Raw genomic sequence first — 21,785 nt, forward strand, 5'->3', positions numbered from 1 at the left:
TTGTAAAAATGAGGGGGAGGCTAGCAAGAAGATGCCTTAGGAAGCCCGATGAGCTGAGTTCTATCTCCAGAAACCATGTAAACATGAAAAACCAGAACTCCACAAACTTGTCCTCTGATTTCCACATGCTTGTTATGGGAGCACCAAAACATGTGTGCAACACACAATTACAAACATACAAACAGCCAGGCGATAGTGGTGCATGCCTTTATAATTCCAGCACTCAGAGGCAGAGGCAGTTCAATCTGAGTTTGAGGCCAGCCTGGTCTACAGAGCAAGTTCCAAGACAACCAGAGATATACAGAGAAATCATCTCGAAAAACCAAAAACAAACAAACAAACAAACAAATACAAACAACAATGACAACAATAATATTAAACCAACTGGGCCCACAAGACAGCTCAGCAGTAAAGGTACTTCTTGTTCAGTTGGAACCTCTAGCTCACCCCTGCATGATCTAGAAAGCCCCATTTCTGTCTCTCTCCCACTCCAAGAATCTCCAAAAAAGAAAAGGTGCAATAAAGCCCAGTTCTGAATTCTTGGCAACTGTTGCAACTCCTTCCCCTGTGGCCACCAGCAACCCAAGCCCCCTCGTAAATATTCCAGCTTTTGCTCATACTTGGGCACAAACCCACCTTGTGGAAGACACATCAACAACCCTCACCTACAAAGCTATATAATCTCCCTGCTTTAGTTTGGGCATACAGCCTCTCTAATCTAGATCTCTGGGAATGGAGAACCTACTTTTTCAGTTCAGCTTTATCTGGCTTACCGTGGCTGGAGAAACCTAGTATCAGGTTACAGAAAACCTATTACCTGTCACCAAACCTGATAACCTGGATCAACCAAACCATGGGACCCACACTATTAAGAAAACTGACTCCCTAGCCGGGCGGTGGTGGCACACGCCTTTAATCCCAGCACTTGGGAGGCAGAGGTAGGCGGATCTCTGTGAGTTCGAGACCAGCCTGGTCTACAAGAGCTAGTTCCAGGACAGGCTCCAAAACCACAGAGAAACCCTGTCTCGAAAAACCAAAAAAAAAAAAAAAAAAAAAGAAAACTGACTCCCACAAGTTGTACCCTGACCTCCACAAGCACACTATGGCATGTGCGTACCCACACACATACGTACACTAGTTAGACAGACAGACAGACACATTTTAAGTTTTAATTACTATGCCTGATCCATGAAACAAAAATACCTTGCCCAAGGACAAGGAGGATAAGTTTCTGGAGGCTGTTATGGGAGATAACAAGCCACATGCTTTTAGGTGTGAGATTCACAGGCTGGAGGTACACTTCAGGATGTATAATTGTTCTGGATTGGACCTGATGGGAAATGCAATGAATTGTGGGTTTTCTTAAAGCCCTGGCCATATTGATTCTGGGCCATTTCCCAGGAATCTGGGCATGAACCTGGCTAGAGCCCATAAACCTGGCATTAAACTGTGGTAGTGGTCTTTTTCTCACTATTGGGATTAATAATAGACAGACTAGATAGACAGGTAGGCAGGTAGGTAAGAGACAGATGAGAGATTGACGGAAAGACAGACAGATGTAATTAAAAAAAAAAAATGAGGGGCTGGAGAGATGGCTCAGTGGTTAAGAGCACTGGCTGTTTTTCCAGAGGACCCTGGTTCAATTTTCAGCACCCACATGGCAGCTCACAACTGTCTGTAACTCCAGTTCCAGACACCTTCACACCAATGCATATAAGTTAAATAAATTCTAAAAAATGTTTTTAAAGAATGAGTTTGGGAGATAAATTTCTCAGTACATTGCTGCCTTCCATGTATCCATGTGAAACAAGTTGGACACGATAGCACAAGCCTAGAACCCCAGTCCTGGGGAAAGGGATCCTGGGGGATTACCAGCAGACACTAGAGATGTGGTGTGTGGGGTGGCTCACACCTTTAATACCAACATTCAAGAGGCAAATCTCTGAATTCAAAGCCAGCTACATAGTGAGCTCCAGGACATTCAGAGCTATATAGTGAGACTCAAAAATCAAGGAAAATTCTTAAAACGCCTAGCATCAAGTCTCGGCAGCTCAGACACACAGGCACGCATAATAATGAACAAAAAATTCAGAAATTACATACTTCAAATGTTTGAACTCTTATATTAATTGTATATTATTAAAGTCATTCTAAAAAGAAAAGCAATTCTAAAATGAATTTAAGTTAATTATAAGCCTAAATTACATTTTTTAAAAAAAATGGCTCAGAGGCCAAGCGGTGGTGGCACATTCCTTTAATCCCAACAATTGGGAGGCAGAGGCAGACAGATAGATGTCTCTGAGTTCGAGGCCAGCCTGATCTACGGAGTAAGTTCCAGAACAGGCCAGGGCTGTTACACACAAAACCCTGCGTTGGGGGGGGGGGGGCTCTCACCTGTAATTCCCAAAACTGAAAAAGCTGAGGTAAAAGGATCCCTGGGATATGCTACCCAACCAAGTTGGCTAGCAAAAAGAAAGTTTAGTGAGGGACTCTACCTCAAAAAGCAAGGTGGAAAGCTACTGAGAAATACACAGAATGTTAATCTCTGGCTTCCATACATACACAAAGACATAGATAATTTCAGCCATAGTATAAAACATGTCCTTTTAGTTGAACATGATACACTCACCAAAGACCTTATAAATAAATCAATAAAGTAAGGTGTATTTAAAACAAAATTGTTTTAAGACAGAGTCTCATTATGCAGCTCTGGCTAGCTCAGAACCTGCCTACTATCTAGACCAAGATGGCCTGAAACTTAGAGCAATTTCCCTGCCTCTGCCTTCAGAGTACATTACAGGCATGTACCACGACCTACCTACTCAAGTCAACAATGAAATTAAATCATTTATTGTATTTGTTGACCACACTAGAAATACATAAAATTTATGATATAGGATCCCACCTAAAAGAAAGGGTGAAAGAACAAACTAGGGCTAGCAAGATGGCTAGGAAGGTAAAGGTGCTTGCTATCCTCAGAATCCACACAATGAAGAGAACCAACTACCACAGTTGCTCTTGGACTTACATACTCACAAATAAGCAAGCAAACAAACAAATAAATGGTCTTTTTATAAGTTGAAAGAAAAAGAATAACAAAGTGGAAGGATGGAAGAAAAGATAATCAGGCAGGGAAGTCTAAAAGCAAAGTGGATTGATCATTTGTTAATAATTGCAAACCCTTTTTTTAGGCATAAAAAGAATATGATGTTACAAACCTATAATCCCACCACTTGGGAGACATACAGAAAGATTAACACAAGTCCAAAGCCAGTTTGGTGTACATACTGGCTAGAACACAGTAAAATCTTACCTCAAAATTCAAAATAAACAACCAAGTGCAGGGGCAAATGCCTTCATTTCCAGTACCAGGAGACAGAAGGGTCTCTGTGAGTTCAAGGCCAGCCTGGTCTACAGCGCAAGTTCCAGAACAGTCAGGATTACACAGAAAAACCAGTCTCAAAAAAACCAAAACGAGAGAGAGAGAGAGAGAGAGAGAGAGAGAGAGAGAGAGAGAGAGAAGACTGCACCAATAACCAATAAATCTGGTGATAAATCCCTGTACTCCTAGAACTTGGGAGAACAGGAGCATTATTAATTGGGGGAATAGAGAGGGACAGAACTGAAGAGATGGCCCTGAAGTTAATAGAACTGCTGTACTTCTAGAGGACCAAAGTTAAATTCCCTGCGCTTGACGATCAACAACCATCTATAACTCTGCAGGCACTTAGCACACAAGTGGTACACAGACATACATGCAGATAAACATACACATACAAAAAACAAATCTTAAAAAATAAAAAAGTAGATCCAGGTCAGCCTGAGCTATATAAAACTCTGTTCCAAAAGGACAAAATTCAAACAATAATAAAACAAAGCCAATAACATCACTATCTAGCAAATTACTACAAAAATTGTAAAAATCCTGACGTACATAAATGTGAAAAGATCTAATATTAACGATTTGAATCCTACACCATAATAGAGATTAGAAACAAGTACTATATCCCATGAATACAAGATTAGTACATTTTAAAATGTTTATCAAATTCAAGTATTTTAAACACATCATCTCAATATAAGCAGTTTAAGAAAAACTCAACATCCATTTACAATAAAAATTCTCAGATAACTCATTACAGTCCTCCAGTCTCAAATAATCACTTTACATCCAACTATGTTTTCATTTTGGGTTTTTTGTTTTCAGAGTACTAGAGGTCAAATCCAAACTTTTACAAATGCTAAGCACCAGCACCTGCAATATTTTTAATACTTATTCTGAAGAGACTGTCCTTGCCAGAGCTAGCTAATTCCTGAGATAGTATGAGCTTTCATGTGTAAACCAAGATCCCATACCTTAACCTTCTTAACCTACCTAAGTCTAGGCCATTGTATTCCCCCAACCTGAGGCACCCCAGAAACAAGTATAGACCAACTCATTCACTCCTTCAGGCTTCCCTTTTCCCCCTCTGCCACATGACCAAGCACCACTGAAGGTGACATTGTAACATGGCCTACCTCTCCCTTCTTCAAGTGACTGGTAAATGTAAAGATCTTTTCAATGGCAGTTTATGTCCTTATTTGTTCATACATTTGAAATAATAAAAACTTATATCTGAAAACAATATGATAAAGATCATTAATAAAAAGTTAACAACGGGATTGGAGAGGTGGCTCAGAGGTTGAGGTTAAGGTCAATTCCCAGCAACCACATGGTGGCTCACAATGAGATGCAAGCATCTGTTGTACAAGCATACATGAAGGCAGAACACTGCACATACAATAAATAGTAAATAAACAGGCAGATAAATAAATCTTTTTTTTAAAAAAAAAAAAAGCCAATATGCTGGGCATGGTGCCACAAGCCTTTAATCCCAGCACTCAGGAGGCAGAGGAACAAAAGCTCTCGAGTTTGAGGCCAGCCTATTCTATGTGAGTTTCGGTCCAGCCAGGGATACAAAGATAGACTACATCTCCAAAAATTAAAAATAAAAATCAATTCTAAAAATATTTAGAATAGTGCCACTTTAGCTAGGCAATAGTGGTGTATAGATACAACAGTAACTCAACACTCAAAATGATTGCAAAAATGTAGCCATTAATCCTATTAATCCTAGCACTTTGGACTGAAAATTCAAGGCCAGCTTCAGTTACCTTTAAAACAAGTCAGGTGGCAGTGGGGTGGTGGTAGTGGCGGCAGCAGCGAAGGCGCACATCTTTACACCAGGAGCTTGGGAAGCAGGGGCAGGCAGATTTCTGAGTTCGAGGCAAGCTTGGACTACAGACTGAGTTCCAGGACAGCCAGGACTATTACACAGAGGAAACCCTGTCTCAAAAAACAAACACAGACTAAGTTTCAAAACCACCACATAAAAAGATTTTTAAAAATAGGGCCAAGGCTGTGAAATGACTGAACAGGTAAAGTTGCTTGCTGACAAATCTAATAACCTGAGTCTGGTCCCCAAGACCTACAGAGTGAAGGGAACAAAAAGACTCCCACAAACTGTGCTCTGACCTCCACACACACATATATACACAATATAAGAAAATCAAAAGGAAAATAGAGTTGAGCAGGAAGCAAAGGCAAACAGATCTCTCATGAGTTCAAGGCCAGACTGCTCTACAGGTATATTTTAAAAGGAAAAAGAAAAATGGGGTGACATATGCACAACTGTAATTTTAGGTGGGCATGTCCAAGATACATACATACATATATACATACAGATATAGATACAAGGATTCAAAACTTCGTATGTCAATTCTAACACTTATCTACAGAGTCAAACCAAGTATCATGTCATTTGATGTTTTGGAGGAAATAGAAAAGCTAATATTTATACAATGTGAATTTAGATTGTGCACTCTTGAAAATAAAAAGGAAGATTAAAAGTCTTGCAATTTTAACTTCAAAATTTATACTAAAAAGCTTAGAATCCCAGCACTTGGGAGGCAGAGGCAGGCAGATCTAAGTTCAAGGTCAGCCTGTTGAACAGAGCAGTCAGGGTTACACTAAGAAACCCTATCTTTAAAAAAAAAAAAAAAAAAAAAAAAAAGAATAAGTTACAAATATTTGGAACAGCATGATAAAAATAAGGCTAGATGAACAGACCAACTGAAGAAGGCAAAGTTCTGAAAGAGGGCCCACTTATACAGCATGTTCTACAAAAGTGATGCAGTGAAGAAAGGTTTCAGACAAAAGTAACTGCATAGCCATATACAAAAACTGAAACCTACAAAAAAAAAAATGTGGAATATGCCACAGACCTAAATATAAATTAGCAAAAACAAAAAATTTAAAGGAAATTACCTTCATGACTTCGGGGTTAGGCAAAGTGTCTTAGCTCACAGTAAGCAACAACTATAAAAGAAAACACTGACAAATTAGACTTCATCAGATTTAAATATTTTTGCTTATGGGTACAATTAAGAAAATAAATAAGTGAAAGCATACAGATTTGAAGAAGTATATATAATATATAAAACATTTCTCTAACAAAGACCGGTATCTCCAACACATAAAAACCTATGCAAATCAAACTGGACAGAAAAATTAAAGAAGCTAAAGCTCGGAGCAGACTTAGAACTTAGGTCAACACACAAACCACAACATGCTCAATATCAACTTCTCACAATGACACCCAAAGTATCACAATGACATGACTTCCAATCAAGATGCAGTGAACAAAAGGAACTCAATTTAGCTTTTTTACATGAAATAATAAAAACCTAACAAAATGAGTAAAATAATAGCACTGAAGATACTAGACAAGAAACAAGACAATGATACCTAGGAGACAAGAAACATATGACACAAGCCACAAAGTGCCCAGCTTACTGCCTTGGGAGAGTTTTCAGGCCGAGGAACAGGGAGGAGGAACCCAGACAGGGCCTGTGGTCTCCCCAAGTTGAGGAAACGGAGCTGGGAGTCCAAGGAAGCCAAGGTGGCTAGAGCTCACAAAGGAGACCAGCAATGAGTAGAGAGCTGGAGAGAGAGAGAGAAATGAAGAAATCTACAAAGGCTCATTCTAGAACTTTTAGTTGAATACCAAATCAACACTTACATGTAAGGCCTATCCGAAGCCAGAAGAGTCACAGGGAACTAGGTCCAGCATTACACAAAGTAACTAATATATAGTATCCCAAAAGTCAGAACATCACATCAGAGGGCTAAGAAAAACAGGTGAGGACTGGAAAGATGGCTCGGTAGGTTAAGTGTTTGCAGGACAACCCTGATTAACTGAGTTTAACACCCGGAACCCATGGGAGGAGGACAGAACCCCAAACATGGAAGTAGTCCCCATTACCTCCACACACTCACCATGGCATGTACATCCAAACACCCTTGAATAGGCCAAAGAGGCGCGTACACACACACACATACACACACATACACACACACACACACACAAAAATACAAGGAAAAATTTATAAGACCAAAGCAAAAGCAAGACATGCTACCTTGTAGTGAAATAAGAATTAATCAAACCAGTAATAAAATGCAGAAAACTACCAGAGAAGCCCTTTAAAACAGTTATAAGGGGATGGAGAGGTGGCTCAGAGGTTAAGAGTCACTGCTTGCTCTTCGAGAGGTCCTGAATTCAAGTTCCAGAAACCACATTTTTGCTCACAGCCATGTATAATGAGATCTGGTGCCCTCTTCTGGCATGCAGACATACATACATGCAGAACACTATACATAATAAATAAATCTTTTTAAAAAGAAGAAAAAAAACAGGGGGCTCAGAGGTTAAGAGCATTGCCTGCTCTTCCAAAGGTCCTGAGTTCAATTCCCAGCAACCATATAGTGGCTCACAACCATCTGTAATGAGATCTGGTGCCCTCTTCTGGCCTGCAGACATACACACAGACAGAATATTGTATACATAATAAATAATATAAAAAGGTAGTTTAAAAAAAAAAGAAAAAAACAGCTATAATGACTAAATAAGCAGAAAGCTAGAGGAAGCAAGCAAGTAATAACAAAAGATTTAAAAATTTTCCAGGCAGTGATGGCACACTCCTTTAATCCCAGCACTCATTAGACAGAGGCAGGTGGATCTCTGAGTTCACAGCCAGCCTGGTCTATAGAGTTCCAGGACAGCCAGGGCTGTTACACAGAGAAACCCTGTCTTGAAAAAACAGAGTGGGGGAAAAAAAATACTTAAAATTTGAGCCATATTGGGCTGGAGAGATGGCTCAGCGGTTAAGAGCATTGCCTGCTCTTCCAAAGGTCCTGAGTTCAATTCCCAGCAACCACATGGTGGCTCACAACCATCTGTAATGAGGTCTGGTGCCCTCTTCTGGCCTGTAGGCATACACACAGACAGAACATTGTATACATAATAAATAAATAAATATTTAAAAAAAAAATTTGAGCCATATTACAACCTGCCTATAATCCCAGCACTTGAATGGGAAGGACCAGGAATTCAGGATGAGCCTGACTACTTGAGACCCTGTTTCAAAAAAATTAGTAATATGAAATTATAAACATGAGAATCACAAGGTTTAACTGGAAAAACTGATTCACAGCACATAAAACCAAGCAATGTTTGCTTATTGTACATGGTGTGATATATGCATGTGTTTGTAAATGTGTGTAGGGTGGACACACCTATACATGTGAACATATAAGCCAGAAGCTGGCAACAGATGTTTTGCTCTATGACCCTCCATTTTATTTTTCTAGACATGGTCTCTCACTGAACCTGGAGCTCCCCAACTGGCTGGACCTTCTAACTAGAAAAATCACAAAGATCCCTAACTCTGCCTTTCTGTGCTGGTACCACCATTCTTGGCTTTTTATGTGAGTGTTGGGAATTCAAACCCAGATCCTTATGCTTATGCAACACGCCCTTAGCAGCTGAGTCATCTCCCCAGATCCCCAAGTAACTTTCAATAACCTGGGTGAGACAAAGGGGAAAGAACTTCAAAAGGTGAACTTCAATTAGCTTTACAATGACACACACATACACACACACACACACAAAAATGTATTTATAATCAGAGTTACAAAAACAAATAGAATAGTAAACCTTTTTTAACTGGTTAAAATTATAAACATAAGACCAATTGTAGACACAGACCCTACGGGGAGGGAAGGGGGAAATTACTCAAGTATCCCCAGGGATATTGGCTCACATCTATAAAGTTAGCACAGAGTAGGCAGAATCAGGAAAGCACTGTAAATGTGAGGGCAGTTTGGTTTATGTGGCAGGTTCCAGGCTAGAAAAGGCTCCATGACAAAGAGGTTTTTTAAAACACTAGACAGAGGAACTGGAGAGTACCCAGGCTCCAGTTCTAGCACCCAAACACCACAGTTCAGGCACATTAACCCTAGCTCTGAAGAACCCAATGTCCTTTAGCCACCTGTATGCATACAGCAAATACACAAACACACATATATATACATACAAGTAATTAAAACTAAAAATATTTAATTATACATAAAAAGGCACCCTAGTAAACATCAACTACCAAAATCAAGAAAGGTAAAACAACCAGGTACGGTGGTGCATACTTTTAATCCCAGGAGGCAGAGGCAGAGTGATCTCCCAAAGTCAGATCAAGCTCTTAGTCTACAGATCAAATTCCAGAACAGTCGGGATTACACAGAGAAAACCCTGTCTCAAAAAACTGCATACTCTAATCTCAGCACTCGGGGAAACAGAGGCAGGTGAATCTCAGTGAACTGAAGGCCAGCCTGGTTCTGAGTTCCAGGACAGTCAGAACTGTTACACAGAGAAATCATGTCTTAAAACAAACAAAAACAAACAAAAAGGAAAATTGTAAAACATGATAAATCATACAAGACCAGAAACATAAAATCCTTAATGTAAAAAAGGTCACATTATCACAAAATTAAAACTAAAATTCAAATGAGAAAATAGGCAAAACTTTCAAGGGACTTATCCCATAGCTGAATGGGAAATGTACAGCATTTAATGTATGTATTTTAAAGGTTTCAGCTTGACTAGGCATTGTGGAGCACACCTTTAATCCCAGATTTCTGGAGGCAGAGGCAGGACTGACCTACACAGAGAGTTCCTTTCAGGACAGCAAAGGCTACATATTTTCATTTTGAGACTTTGTCTCAAAAAGAAAGGGAAAAAAATGCAAAGATTTTGTCTCAAAAAGTAAGGAAAAAAAAACAAGTTCAGCATGGTGTTTATCCTAGCACCTTGGAGGTAGAGGCTCAGAAATCAAGAGCTGGAACTCAGTGTTAGGTTATCTGTCAAGAATACACAAGGCTAAGGTTTAAGTTGTAAAGTATGAAGAGTGCACAGGCAGAAAAAGGGAACGACAGCTGTTTCAAATGTAATGTACCAGACACCCATGGACTATAAAAATTAACTTAAAAGAGCCAGGCAAGGTAGCACATGTCTTTAATCCATCACACAGGAGGCGGATAGGGGATCCCTGAATTTGAGGCCACCCTGTTCTACAGAGTTCTACAGGACAGCCAGGACTACACAGAGAAAGCCTGTCTCAGAAGAAGAAAAAAGTTAACATAAAATAGATCACAGACTTGGGCTAGGCAGTGTTGGCGCAAGCCTTTAATCCCGGTACTCAGGAGGCAGAGGCAGGCAGATCTCTGTGAGTTCGAGACCAGCCTGGTCTACAAGAGTTAGTTCTAGGACAGGCACCAAACTTAGAGAAACCCTGTCTCAAAAAACTGAAAAAAAGAAAAAAAAAAAACCAAAAAACTGGAAAAAAAAAAAAAACAGGGATATTGCTAGGGTCTAGCCTTAAATAAAAAATAAAGCTATTAAATTTAATGCCAAAAGGATAATCCAAAAAGAAAACGTACTGGACTAAAATTTATCTCATACATAGAATCTAGATTTAAAAAAAAAAAAACGAGCTGGAGAGCAAAGGCTCAGAGGCTAAACAGTGTAGGCTGCTTGCAAAGGACTCAGTTTCTGTTTCTAGCACCCACACAGCAGCTTGCAACCACCTGTAACTCCAGTTCCAGGGGTTCCGACACCCTCACATAGATACATGCAAACAAAACACCAATGTGCATAAAATAAAAAATTTAAGAATAAGTTTTATTATGTGTATGAGTGTTCTCCCTACTTATGTGTGTATGTGCACCACATACGTGCAGTGCCCATGGACTACAAGAGTTGCCATGTGGATGCTGGGAATTAATTGAACCCAGGTCCTAACTACTGAGTCATCTCTCCAGCCCCTAAGAATAAATGAATCTTTAAAAAAAGACATTTGCAACAGGGACCACCACATAAAACAACAACCAAAATGCACAGCTGTGGAGCCCAGCTGCAAAGGCTACATCCACAAACACTTCAGGTCCTAAGGCTTAGGGGAACACTGTGGAAGAACGGCAGAGATTGTAAGATCCAGAGAATCAGGGAGTTCACTATGAGACTCTTGTCTCCTAGTAATTTCAAAGCTACTCCCCTAAAGCCTCACTACAATGACTGCCTAACCATGAGCTCAACAAGAACAGCAACAGACATGCCAAAGTGGAGAGGGAGGGGTAGCCTATAAGGCCTCAACCCACACAAAGAACTATAGGCAACTAAGAACTGCTGAGAGTCAGAGGTCCATAATCCCAGCATTCTCAAAGTTAAATGGAAGGATCATGAGTTCAAAGCCAGTCAAAACCACATGTCAAGAAGCTGGCTCCAAACAAAAGATAGTGACCAAGGATAAACTAATTTGACTAATTTAAAAGTGTCAAATTCACTTTTACAAATTTTCCCATCCTAATTTTCAAGGTAAAGGGAATAAAATAATAATTACAGGACTTGAACAATGGTAAAAATTAGTAAAATAAAATCTATGAGACGATCCACCCATGAAAGTACTGTTGTAGGGGCTGGAGAGATGGCTCAGCGGTAAAGAGCACTGCCTGCTCTTCCAAAGGTCCTGAGTTCAATTCCCAGCAACCTCATGGTGGCTCACAACCATCTGTAATGAAACCTGGTGCCCTCTTCTGGCCTGCAGGCATACATGCAGACAGAATACTGAGACTATTGTATACATAATAAATAAATCTTTAAAAAAAAAGAAAAGTACTGTTGTAATAAATGACGGTACACCTTCAACCTTATCACCCAGACACTATTTCACTTGACTTCTATTTTAAAGTAATGTCAAGTTTAAGGCAGTCAATACAAACAAATGTGTCTGTATTAACATTTCTGGGCATGGGCTACGGAAGAGTTAAATGACAGAGCATATGCTTATACGCATGAGACTATCATACATATAATCTCTCTTCAAATCTGTTTATACGCATGAGACTATCATGCATATATTCTCTCTTCAAATCTATGTTTATACACACGAGACTATCATGCATATAATCTCTCTTCAAATCTATCTCTCATCTATCTCACACACCACACATACAATGAACACATCAAATGCATAGAACAGCATATTTAAGATCACCAATTTTTTTTTTTTGTTTTTTTTGTTTTTTGTTTTTCGAGACAGGGTTTTTCTGTGGCTTTGGAGACTGTCCTGGAACTAGCTCTTGTAGACCAGGCTGGTCTCGAACTCACAGAGATTCACCTGCCTCTGCCTCCCAAGTGCTGGGATTAAAGGCGTGCGCCACCACCGCCGGGCCAAGATCACCAATTTTTGAAGTACCCAAGTTTCAAGCTGTTTTTCACATGACCCTGGACAAATTCCTATTATGTCTCACATTTCCTCTTTGATTAAGAAAAAAAGTGTGAGCTGGAAAGACGGCTCTGAGGTTAAGAAAGCACGGGCTGCTCTTCCAAAGGTCCTGAGTTCAATTCCCAGCAACCACATGGTGGCTCACAACCATCTGTAATGAGATCTGGTGCTCTCTTCTGACCTGCAGGCATATAGGCAAGCAGAACACTATATACATAATAAGTAATCTTAAATTTAAAAAAAAAAAAAAGTGTTATAGGAAAACTGGGATTGATGGCTCACACCTATAATCCCAGCATCTGAGAGGTCCATGAACAGAGACCTGTCTTGGCTACACAGTGAGACTCTCTCCCTCACTTTAAAAAAAACAAAAAACAAAAAACAAAGGGAAAAAAAGAAAAGGAAAGGCAAAAGGGAAAAGGAAAGAAAAGAGATGAGGCCTGGGTAGGCCTTTAATCCCAGCATTTAGTAGACAGAGGCAGGTGGGTCTGAGTTCAAGGCCAGCCTGGTCTAGGAAGCAAGTTGCAGAACAGCCAGGACTATTACACAGAGAAACACTATTCTGAAAAACCAGAAGCAAAAAACAAAATAAAAAAATGAGACTTAAAATACTCAATAGGAAAGCTGGCTTAGCAGTTAGAAGAACTTGTTCCTCTTGTTTCTGTAGAGCACGTGGGTTTTATACCCACCACCCACAATATCAACACTCTCCTTTGACCTCAGTGGGCATCAGGCACATACATGGTGAAGACATACATGCAGGCAAAACACTTATACACATAAAGGAATAATATAATTTTTTAAAAGATGCTCAGTAGTGTGTGCCAAAATTGATAAATAACAGTGCCTGCGTATCTTCTCTCAGCACAGTCCTGCTGAAAGACATGGGACAGAAAGTTGGCTTGGTAAGGTTAAAGAGCACTTGCTATTCTTGCAAAGGACTGGGATTCAATTCCCAGCAGCCATATGGAGGCTCACCACTTCCTCAGACACCAGGTATTACATGAGATACAGGTATACATGCAGGCAAAACACTCATACACACAAAATAAATCTTTATTTTAAAATGTAAATTAAAATTTACAGGGGCTGGAGAGATAGCTCAGTGGTTAAGAGCATTGACTGTTCTTCCAGAGGACCTGAGTTCTATTCCCAGCAACCACATGGTGGCTCACAACCATCTATAATGAAATCTGGTGCCCTCTTCTGGCATGCAGGCACACATGGAGGAAGAATGTTGTATACATAATAAAAAATAAAATCTTTAAAAAAAATAAAATAAAATTTACCAAAAAAAGGCTGAAACAATGCACACTCCTATATTAAGCACCTAGTGTCTGTCACATAAGAGTGCTATGCTGAGAACATGAGGTTTGAGGCCAGCCTGGTCTACAGAGCAAGTTCTAGGACAGCCAGGGCTGTTAAACAGAGAAACCTTGCCCCCCAAAATTAAAAAAAAAAAAACTAGCAGCTTTTAGAAAGTCATGAAAAAAAAAACTTCAATGATCTCTGGAACTTGACCAGGTTTCATGTAGCATAGAGGCTGGGCTTAAAATTCTGATCTTCATGCTTCTACCTCCCACATCTAGGACTATTAATGTACATCACCACACCTAACTTTGGTACAATGGTTTAAATGTCAAAAATAGACCAAATAGAATCAAATTAGGAAAAAAGTTTAGATTTGGTTATTATAATAGCAAAATTACTTGTGGAAGAATTAAAAGCCAAACATAGTTTGAAGGGTAAGTGAACATATTTATAATATTCCATGTACTTGGGCTTAAAATTTTCAGCAAAGGACCTATATAATAATAATAATAATGTCAGAATTATAGATATCTAGTATTCATCTGTTCATCATATTCACTTTCTTCAACAGCACCCACCCACCAGAATCAGGGAACTGCTCTTACCCCTGACTCCGACTATGTAGCTCTAGTGAGGGTTGTAATTCATAGAACCCTCCCCAATCCAGCCAGAAGGATGGTGGGTACATGATCCAAGACAGGTCAGAGTCCTTCTCAAGATTCTTCAAAAGAGCCCCTTTTTCCTGGTAGAAGGGGTTGGGAAGATGAAAGTCAAGAGCTGCCAGCAGTCATGGTTCCAGCCTCATGTAGTAGAGAGTCTGTAGTATAAGAGAATGAAATCAACATGCAGAGAAGCAGAGATAAGAAGTGAAGTCCTAACCCCAATGGAAAGAGGAAGAGAAAACAAATACACTAATTATAAGAGTAAAGTAACAAATGTGACTAAAGACCAGATTTGATTCTAAGTTGTCTAGTATAGAGGACAAAAGAAAAGCAGAAAGCATTTCACATATCTAACAAAAAGAAAGAAATTCCCCATGCTAAGATCAAAGAACTTCTTAGGCAGGGAACTTAATTTAATGGTCACCAAAAGGAAACAGGGATAATGTGGACAGTGCCCATGATGAAAGTGGACAGCAAAAGCAGATTTCAAATGTTATCATTTATAATGACAAGTAGTTATTTCTCAATCATTAAACTAAGAGAACATGGCAGACAGTTGACAAAGCAGACATCAACTACTGCTTATTCTTCTACAAAGTTTGTCAATGGAGGGGAAAAAAAACAACGGTAAATATGTAAAAGGCTATGAGAACTAAAGATCATTCTTAGCTGAGTAGGAAAAATCAAGCAGAAAGGGACAAATTGAAGAGAGAAGCCATCAGCTACTAATTTCTAAAGGAAGACCTCAAAATAAGCCTGACATGGAAACATATGCTTGTAGTACCAGCACTCAGAAGGCTGAGGCAGGAGGACTTCAAGTTGGAAAACAATTGGAAAACTAGTGTAGTTATTCATTTCACTTAAAAGCTATCTTCTCTCTCCCTCAAGTATCTATTGAATAACTTTAGAGAGATAAAAAGGCATGAAGCCACAAATACAAGAGAGAAAACTAGCCCTAAAATTCTAGACAGACAAGAAGTGATGATCTTCAAAGGAGAATAAGGTGTGGCTCTGTAGTACAGTATATGCTTATCATGCAGTAGGCACTGAGCTCGACCAGCACCGAAACAAGAAAACCCAGATACTATACAAACCATAAATAAGACAATTCCAAAATTAATTCATCATGTGTTACACAGTTTAGAAAACAGGAGAAACTTTAGATCCTAGCCAATGTAGGATAGATGAATTCATGTGTACAGAGTGATGGGTCATTAATATATGACAAGTGTTCTCTAGTAAGGGGGAAATCAGGAAGTGCTAGATATAACCAGAAAAGCAATCAAATCAGTTTCATCTCTCCACTACACACTACCAGTAACTATCTTTCTCCTGTCCTGAGAAACTGCAATGATGAATTTTCTGAAGATAGTAAACCAAAAGAAATCTAAGCAGGTACCAGGGACGGTGGCACACACCTGCAACAGCAGTGCTGGTGACACAGGCAGTTCAAAACCAGCCTCATCTATGTAACGAGTTGGAGGCAGCAAGTAAATCCAGAACACCATACAGGAAAGCTGAGGTGGGACAGTGAGATCATGTTAAAAATGAAAGCCTCGATGAAAGTCTAAGAACAAAACAGTACTTCAGAAAATTAAAACAAAGCAAAACCTCAACAGAATTTCAAATGTTTATGAAAGTAAGTTATGAGAATAACAAAAGAAAAAACAAAGTTAAATACAAAAATTCTAAACAAAAATTAGGATTAATTAATAGAGAGGATCTAAGGTCCAAACTCAAAAGCACACACACACACAAACAAGATCAAATCAAAAGGTTAATCGCAGCACTCGGGAGGCAGAGGCAAGCAGATCTCTGAGTTTGAAGCCAGCCTGGTCTAGAAAAACTAGTTCCAGGACAGGCTCGAAAGCTACAGAGAAACCCTGTATCGAAAAACAAAACAAAAAAATTGAGGAAATTATCAAAGAAGTAATCCAAAAACATTTCTCTGACCTCAACTCATTTTTCCTCACATGATTTAGCAACTAAAGAGAAGGTGCCAGCAGGCATAATGGTGCACAGCTCTAATCCCAGCACTTGGGAGACTGAGGCAGGTAGATGGAGACCAGCCTCGCCTACAGAATAAGTTCCTGGACAGTCAGGGCTACACAAAGAAATCCTGTCTTGAAAAAACAAGGAAAAGCCGGGCGGTGGTGGCGCAAGCCTTTAATCCCAGCACTTGGGAGGCAGAGGCAGGCGGATCTCTGGGAGTTCGAGGCCAGCCTAGTCTACAAGAGCTAGTTCCAGGCCAGGGTCCAAAGCAACAGAGAAACCCTGTCTAGAAAAACCAAAAAGAAAAAAAGAAAAAACAAGGAAAAAAGATGTGTGCCCAAGAATAATCAAGTAAACCAGTATTAAAGTATCAGAAGGTCGGAAAGATTTTTTTTTTTTTTTTTTTTTTGGTTTTTTCAAGACAGGTTTTCACTGTAGCTATCAAGCCTGTCCTGAAACTAGCTCTTGTAGACCAGACTGGCCTCGAACTCACAGGAATCCGCCTGCCTCTAAGAAGAAAATTTTAGTCAGTCTTGGTGCGCACACCCTTGATGAGATGCTGGGAGGAAGAGCTCTGTGAGTTCAAGGTCAGCCTGATCTACAGTGAGTTTCAGGACAGCCAGGGTTAACACAGAGAAACCCTATCTGGAGATGTAGTTCAGTGATAGAGAACATGCCTTACATGGGAGAGACCCTGAGTTTAACCTCTAGCATTTGGGGAAGGGGGTACTAAATCCTGAAAGAATATTCAAATAATTAGAAACCATTGTGCATGGCTATAATCTCAGTATCTGGGAGACAGAAGCAAGAAGATGGCCTCCAAATTCAAGGCCAGTCTAGGTCATACAGTGAGCTCCACATGAATATGGGCTACAGAATGAGACAAGAAAGGCAGCATAGGCTGAATATGTATGAGGTCCTAGATTCACTCTCTAGCAACTCACACATATTCAAAGAGAAGACCAAAGCAAGGGAAAGGAGAGAAAAATGAAAAAGATGATAAAAAGAAAAGTTAATCTGCCTGGCACTAGTAGTGCACACCTTTAATCCCAGCACTCAGGAGGCAGAGGCAGGCAGATCTCTGAATTCAAGGCTAGGCTGGTCTACAAAGCAAGTTCCAGGACAACCAGAGCTACACAGAGAATCCCTATTGGGGGCAGGGGCAGGCTACAAGGACCCAGGTACAATTCCCAGCACCCTCATGCCAGCTCACAACACTCTGAGTTGTATCCAGTCCCATAGGATACAATGCCATCTTCTAGTCTCCATGGGTACTGCATATACTTGGTGCACAGACATACATGAAAATCCAGAACTTTCACACACAAACAATAAAAATAGTAAGTCAGGTGGGGTAGTGCACACCTTTAATCCCAGCACTTGGAAGGCTGGGGGTTCTTTGTGAATTCCAGGCCAGCTTGGTCTACAAAGCAAGTCCCAGGAAACCCAGGGCAGTTACAAAGAGAAACCATGTCTCAAAAAGGGGGGGAGGGGCAGATACCACAAAACAAAGTGAAAACTAAAAATGAACCCATCTTCTCAAAAGCATGAATGAAAAAGGTAATGATCTACTGATGGTTGAGGCTAAAACTTTTGTTTTTTGGGTTTTTTTTATCAAGACAAGAGTTTCTCTGTGTAACAATCCTGGTCGGACTCACTCTGTAGTCCAGGCTGGCCTTGAACTCAGAGATCTACCTGCCTCTGCCTCCTAATGCTGGGATTAAAGGTGAACTGAAAATTTTTAACTCATAAAAATAAATATGTAGACAGCAAGTTCCCATAATAGAAGCACACACACAAAACTAGAACAAACAAACAAAAGCATATTCTGAAGTAAATGAATGTTCCTCCTTGGATTAAAAAAAAGGCAGCCAAGCCTGAAGAGGACAGGCTATAGGCTACAGGCTGTCAACTGTCTATTCAAACACCCCAGAAGGCAGACTAGGATGAAATCTTACTTCCAGCTAAATAGCTATTATCCCAGAATTCAAAACAACACACAAAAGCAAAAATCACAAAATGCTTAAATATAAAAACACTAGCAGAGCTTTATTACGATAAGCCTAAACACATGGACAACAAATAACTTCAAAGTAAAGGCAAACAGGCTGGGAATGTAGTTTAGTTTAAGGGTAAAATAGGTAGGACCTGGTTTCAATCCCAGAACAAGAGAAGAAAGAACAAAGTACAGCATCACTATGACTATAGTCACAGCTACTTAGGAGGATCAAGGGCCCAAAGTTCAAGTCCAGAATGCACAGGGCTGCAGCTTTGGCTCACTCACTGGTTAAGGGTTTGCTTGATATGTCCAAGGCCTTAGGTTTAATCACCATCATCTTTTAATCTTACACATAGCTACTACTCCTATACAACAATACAAATTATACATACTCATAGAGGAGCACATTAAGATAATGTAACCACTGAAACATGGATGGCCTAAAAGAGAGTAAGTTAGTAAAAACTGAGACAGTGGAGAACAAAATAAAAACAAACTTAATCTTTTAATTTGTTTTTCTTTTGGGAGAATGCTTGAAACAGCGACTCAACAACTGAGTGCAGAAAATAAACTTGTCTATTAATAATCTATTAGGGGCTAGAGAAATGGCTTAGTGATGTAGTGGTCTTAGAGGACCAGAGTCTGGTTCTCAGCATCCACAATACAGGTTCACGAGCTGTAACTTTTAGCTCCAGGAGATCCAATGTTCAAATCCACAGAGGCCACAAACACATATAGAACAGAAAATAAAAATTAAATTGTAAAACTGGCATAGGTGCAGTCCTGTAATCCCAGCACTTGAGAAAGAACAATTTGGAAGTTCAAGGTCATCCTCAGTTATACAATGAGTTTTCAGTCAGCCTGTGCTATGTGAGACCTTGTTCCAATAACAGAAATTATTTTTTTACCTTAGGAAGCTAGAGAGATGGCTTTGTCATCAATGGAAACAGCACTGCAATGGCCCTGAGGCTGGAGATTAGGTGTTTGAGCTGCATGGGACCCTCATGTTCAGTTCTCAATGAGAGAGCTTTGTTTTTATGTTTTGGTTATTTGTTGTCGCCTGATTGGGGTCTTATGTTTTTCGTGGGGGGAGGCTTTTTTTTTTTTTTGGTTTTTCGAGTTGTTGTTGTTTTGAATCAGGGTCTTACTCTACAGAGACCAGTCTGGCCTAGAAACCACTATGCAACCCAGGCTGGCCTCGAACTCAAGGCAACCCTCCTTCCTCAGCCTCCCAAGTGCTGGCATAAGTCACCATATTTGATTTTTTGATTTTTTTGTTTTGTTTTGGTTTGGTTTTTGAGACAGCAGCCCAAGCTACGCTCCAACTCAAAACCTTTTCCCTACTTCTAGAATGCTGAGATTACAGGCATGTTTCACCATGATAAAAAACTCCAGGTCTTTTTATTTATTTACATTTATTTGGTTTTGTTTTCTGTTGTGTTTTGTTTGGAGGGTATGTCTTGGAGTGTGAGTGGAGGTCAGCCAACAACTTGCAGCATTAGTTCTGTCCTACCCACGTGTATGTTCCCAGGAACAAAATTTAGGTTGTCGATCTTGGTGGCAAGTTCCCTTATCCACTGAGCCATATCACTAGTCCTCTATTTGTTTTTCATTTGTTCTCTTTTTTTCTATTTCCTCCTCTTCTTCTGTTACTATTACTCTGAAAATTTTGTTTCCTTGTAGGCATTAAACGTAAGGCCTTGGGCTTTGAAGCACACATTCTACCCACTGAGCATACACCATGCCTAATAGTTACTAAAGATGGTAAAACCATTCTAGAGTAAATGATCATGACATCACTGAGCCAGACGCTCCCAGTGGATTCCTATGTCCTCCCTTTAAGGTCCTACATCTTATGATAGCGTCCTCTGTACCTTTTCACTTCAAATTTCACCTTGTAAATGCATTCTACATACTAACAAACAAAAACAGTTTTCTCAAAATGTTGCTTTATCTTTCTGGATCATTATTATTCCTATCTGTCAAAGTACAGTCAGCTCACAACTCTTCCTTTTCTGGCAAATGAGCTGTCTCTGATCCCAGAATTCCAAGTGCATCTGAGCAATTTGATCTTAAAGAGGTCTAGAGGTAGGCACTATATCCAAGTCAAATCAGTCCAGGGATATTTTAGGCAAAAGAATATGAGATTCAGATTGGGAATTTAGGCTCTTAGTACAGAAGGTACAGGTTGGAGAGACAACTCAGTGTATAAAAGCCACAAGCACCACACACCAGCCCTGAAAACCTGAGTTCAGATGCCCAGAACCCATGAAAAAGGCAGACTCAGTAGAGCAATGACCTGTAAGCCCAGCAAGCCTCTACAAAAATAAGAGGTAGAGCTCACAGGCCAGCTAGCTTGTTTATGAGGATTGAAAGAGACTGTCTCTCCCTCTCTTTTATTTTGACATTTTTGAGACAAGATCTACATAGTCCTGACTATCCTGGAATTTGCTGTATTGACCAGGCTGACCCTACACAGAGATCCATCCACCTGTCTCTGCCTCCTGAATGCTGGGATTAAAGTCATGGGCCACCATGTTCCACAAGATCATCTTAAAGAAGTCGAAAGGGTAGGGACTGATATCCAATGGCTGTCCTCTAATCCACACTCTGTTGCACAGATTCACATACACGCATATTCAAAACCTCTCACATACACACTTTTTTTTTAAGTCAAACCATTTTTTTAAGCCGTAAACTGCCTAGGTAATGCAGCCCTCACCAATCTCATTACTCAAGAGGTTAATAGTTCGAGGCAAGCCAGCCTGGACTCCACATTACGTTAAGACCTGTCTCAGAGAGACTGGGGGAAGGGAAAGGTGGAAGAGGAGCTGGGAAACAGTCATCTCTCGCCACAGAAGTCAATATGGCTACCTAGATTGCAATTCTTGATATGTATTTCCCTTAAAACTACATCTTTCTAATCCATAAAATGAGGACTACTTCAGGAATTTGACAAATAAAGTAACTGGTGTAAAACATTTAGTACAGTATCTAGTGCATAAACACTTGGACCACTAAGTAGTAGAGACAATTTTCACAAAGATAAAGAAGATACTACAGAACAGATAACAGGACTAGTTCAAGTTACCGTTCATATTAATGCTCTTGGTACCTGTATCCTTAAATAAAAAACGATCCGCTTTGTTCACTTCTCAATATAGCTA

The 21,785-nt window shown here is 39.8% G+C and overlaps 1 protein-coding gene across 10 annotated transcripts in view; it reads right to left on the reverse strand.

Annotated features, from left to right (window-relative positions):
* The window catches only part of Mllt10 (MLLT10 histone lysine methyltransferase DOT1L cofactor), a 147,921-nt gene that overhangs the window by 118,774 nt on the left and 7,362 nt on the right, over positions 1-21,785 (reverse strand). Inside the window, exons 1-4 of one of the 10 annotated variants that reach the window (XM_057787271.1) lie at positions 16,046-16,123; positions 14,571-14,782; positions 6,836-6,982; positions 6,308-6,358 (exon numbers count right to left, since the gene is read on the reverse strand). The exons of 7 other annotated variants lie outside the window; for them this stretch is intronic. In XM_057787271.1, coding sequence (XP_057643254.1) covers positions 6,308-6,313 — 6 coding nt within the window. In that variant the 5' untranslated portion in view covers positions 6,314-6,358; positions 6,836-6,982; positions 14,571-14,782; positions 16,046-16,123. Of the gene's footprint in view, positions 1-6,307; positions 6,359-6,835; positions 6,983-14,570; positions 14,783-16,045; positions 16,124-21,785 lie in introns of those variants that run through there. 2 more of the 10 variants (XM_057787272.1, XM_057787274.1) reach the window with 2 other exon arrangements.

Source organism: Chionomys nivalis, chromosome 13, assembly GCF_950005125.1.
Source record: "Chionomys nivalis chromosome 13, mChiNiv1.1, whole genome shotgun sequence".
In the NCBI taxonomy this organism is placed as follows: domain Eukaryota; kingdom Metazoa; phylum Chordata; class Mammalia; order Rodentia; family Cricetidae; genus Chionomys; species Chionomys nivalis.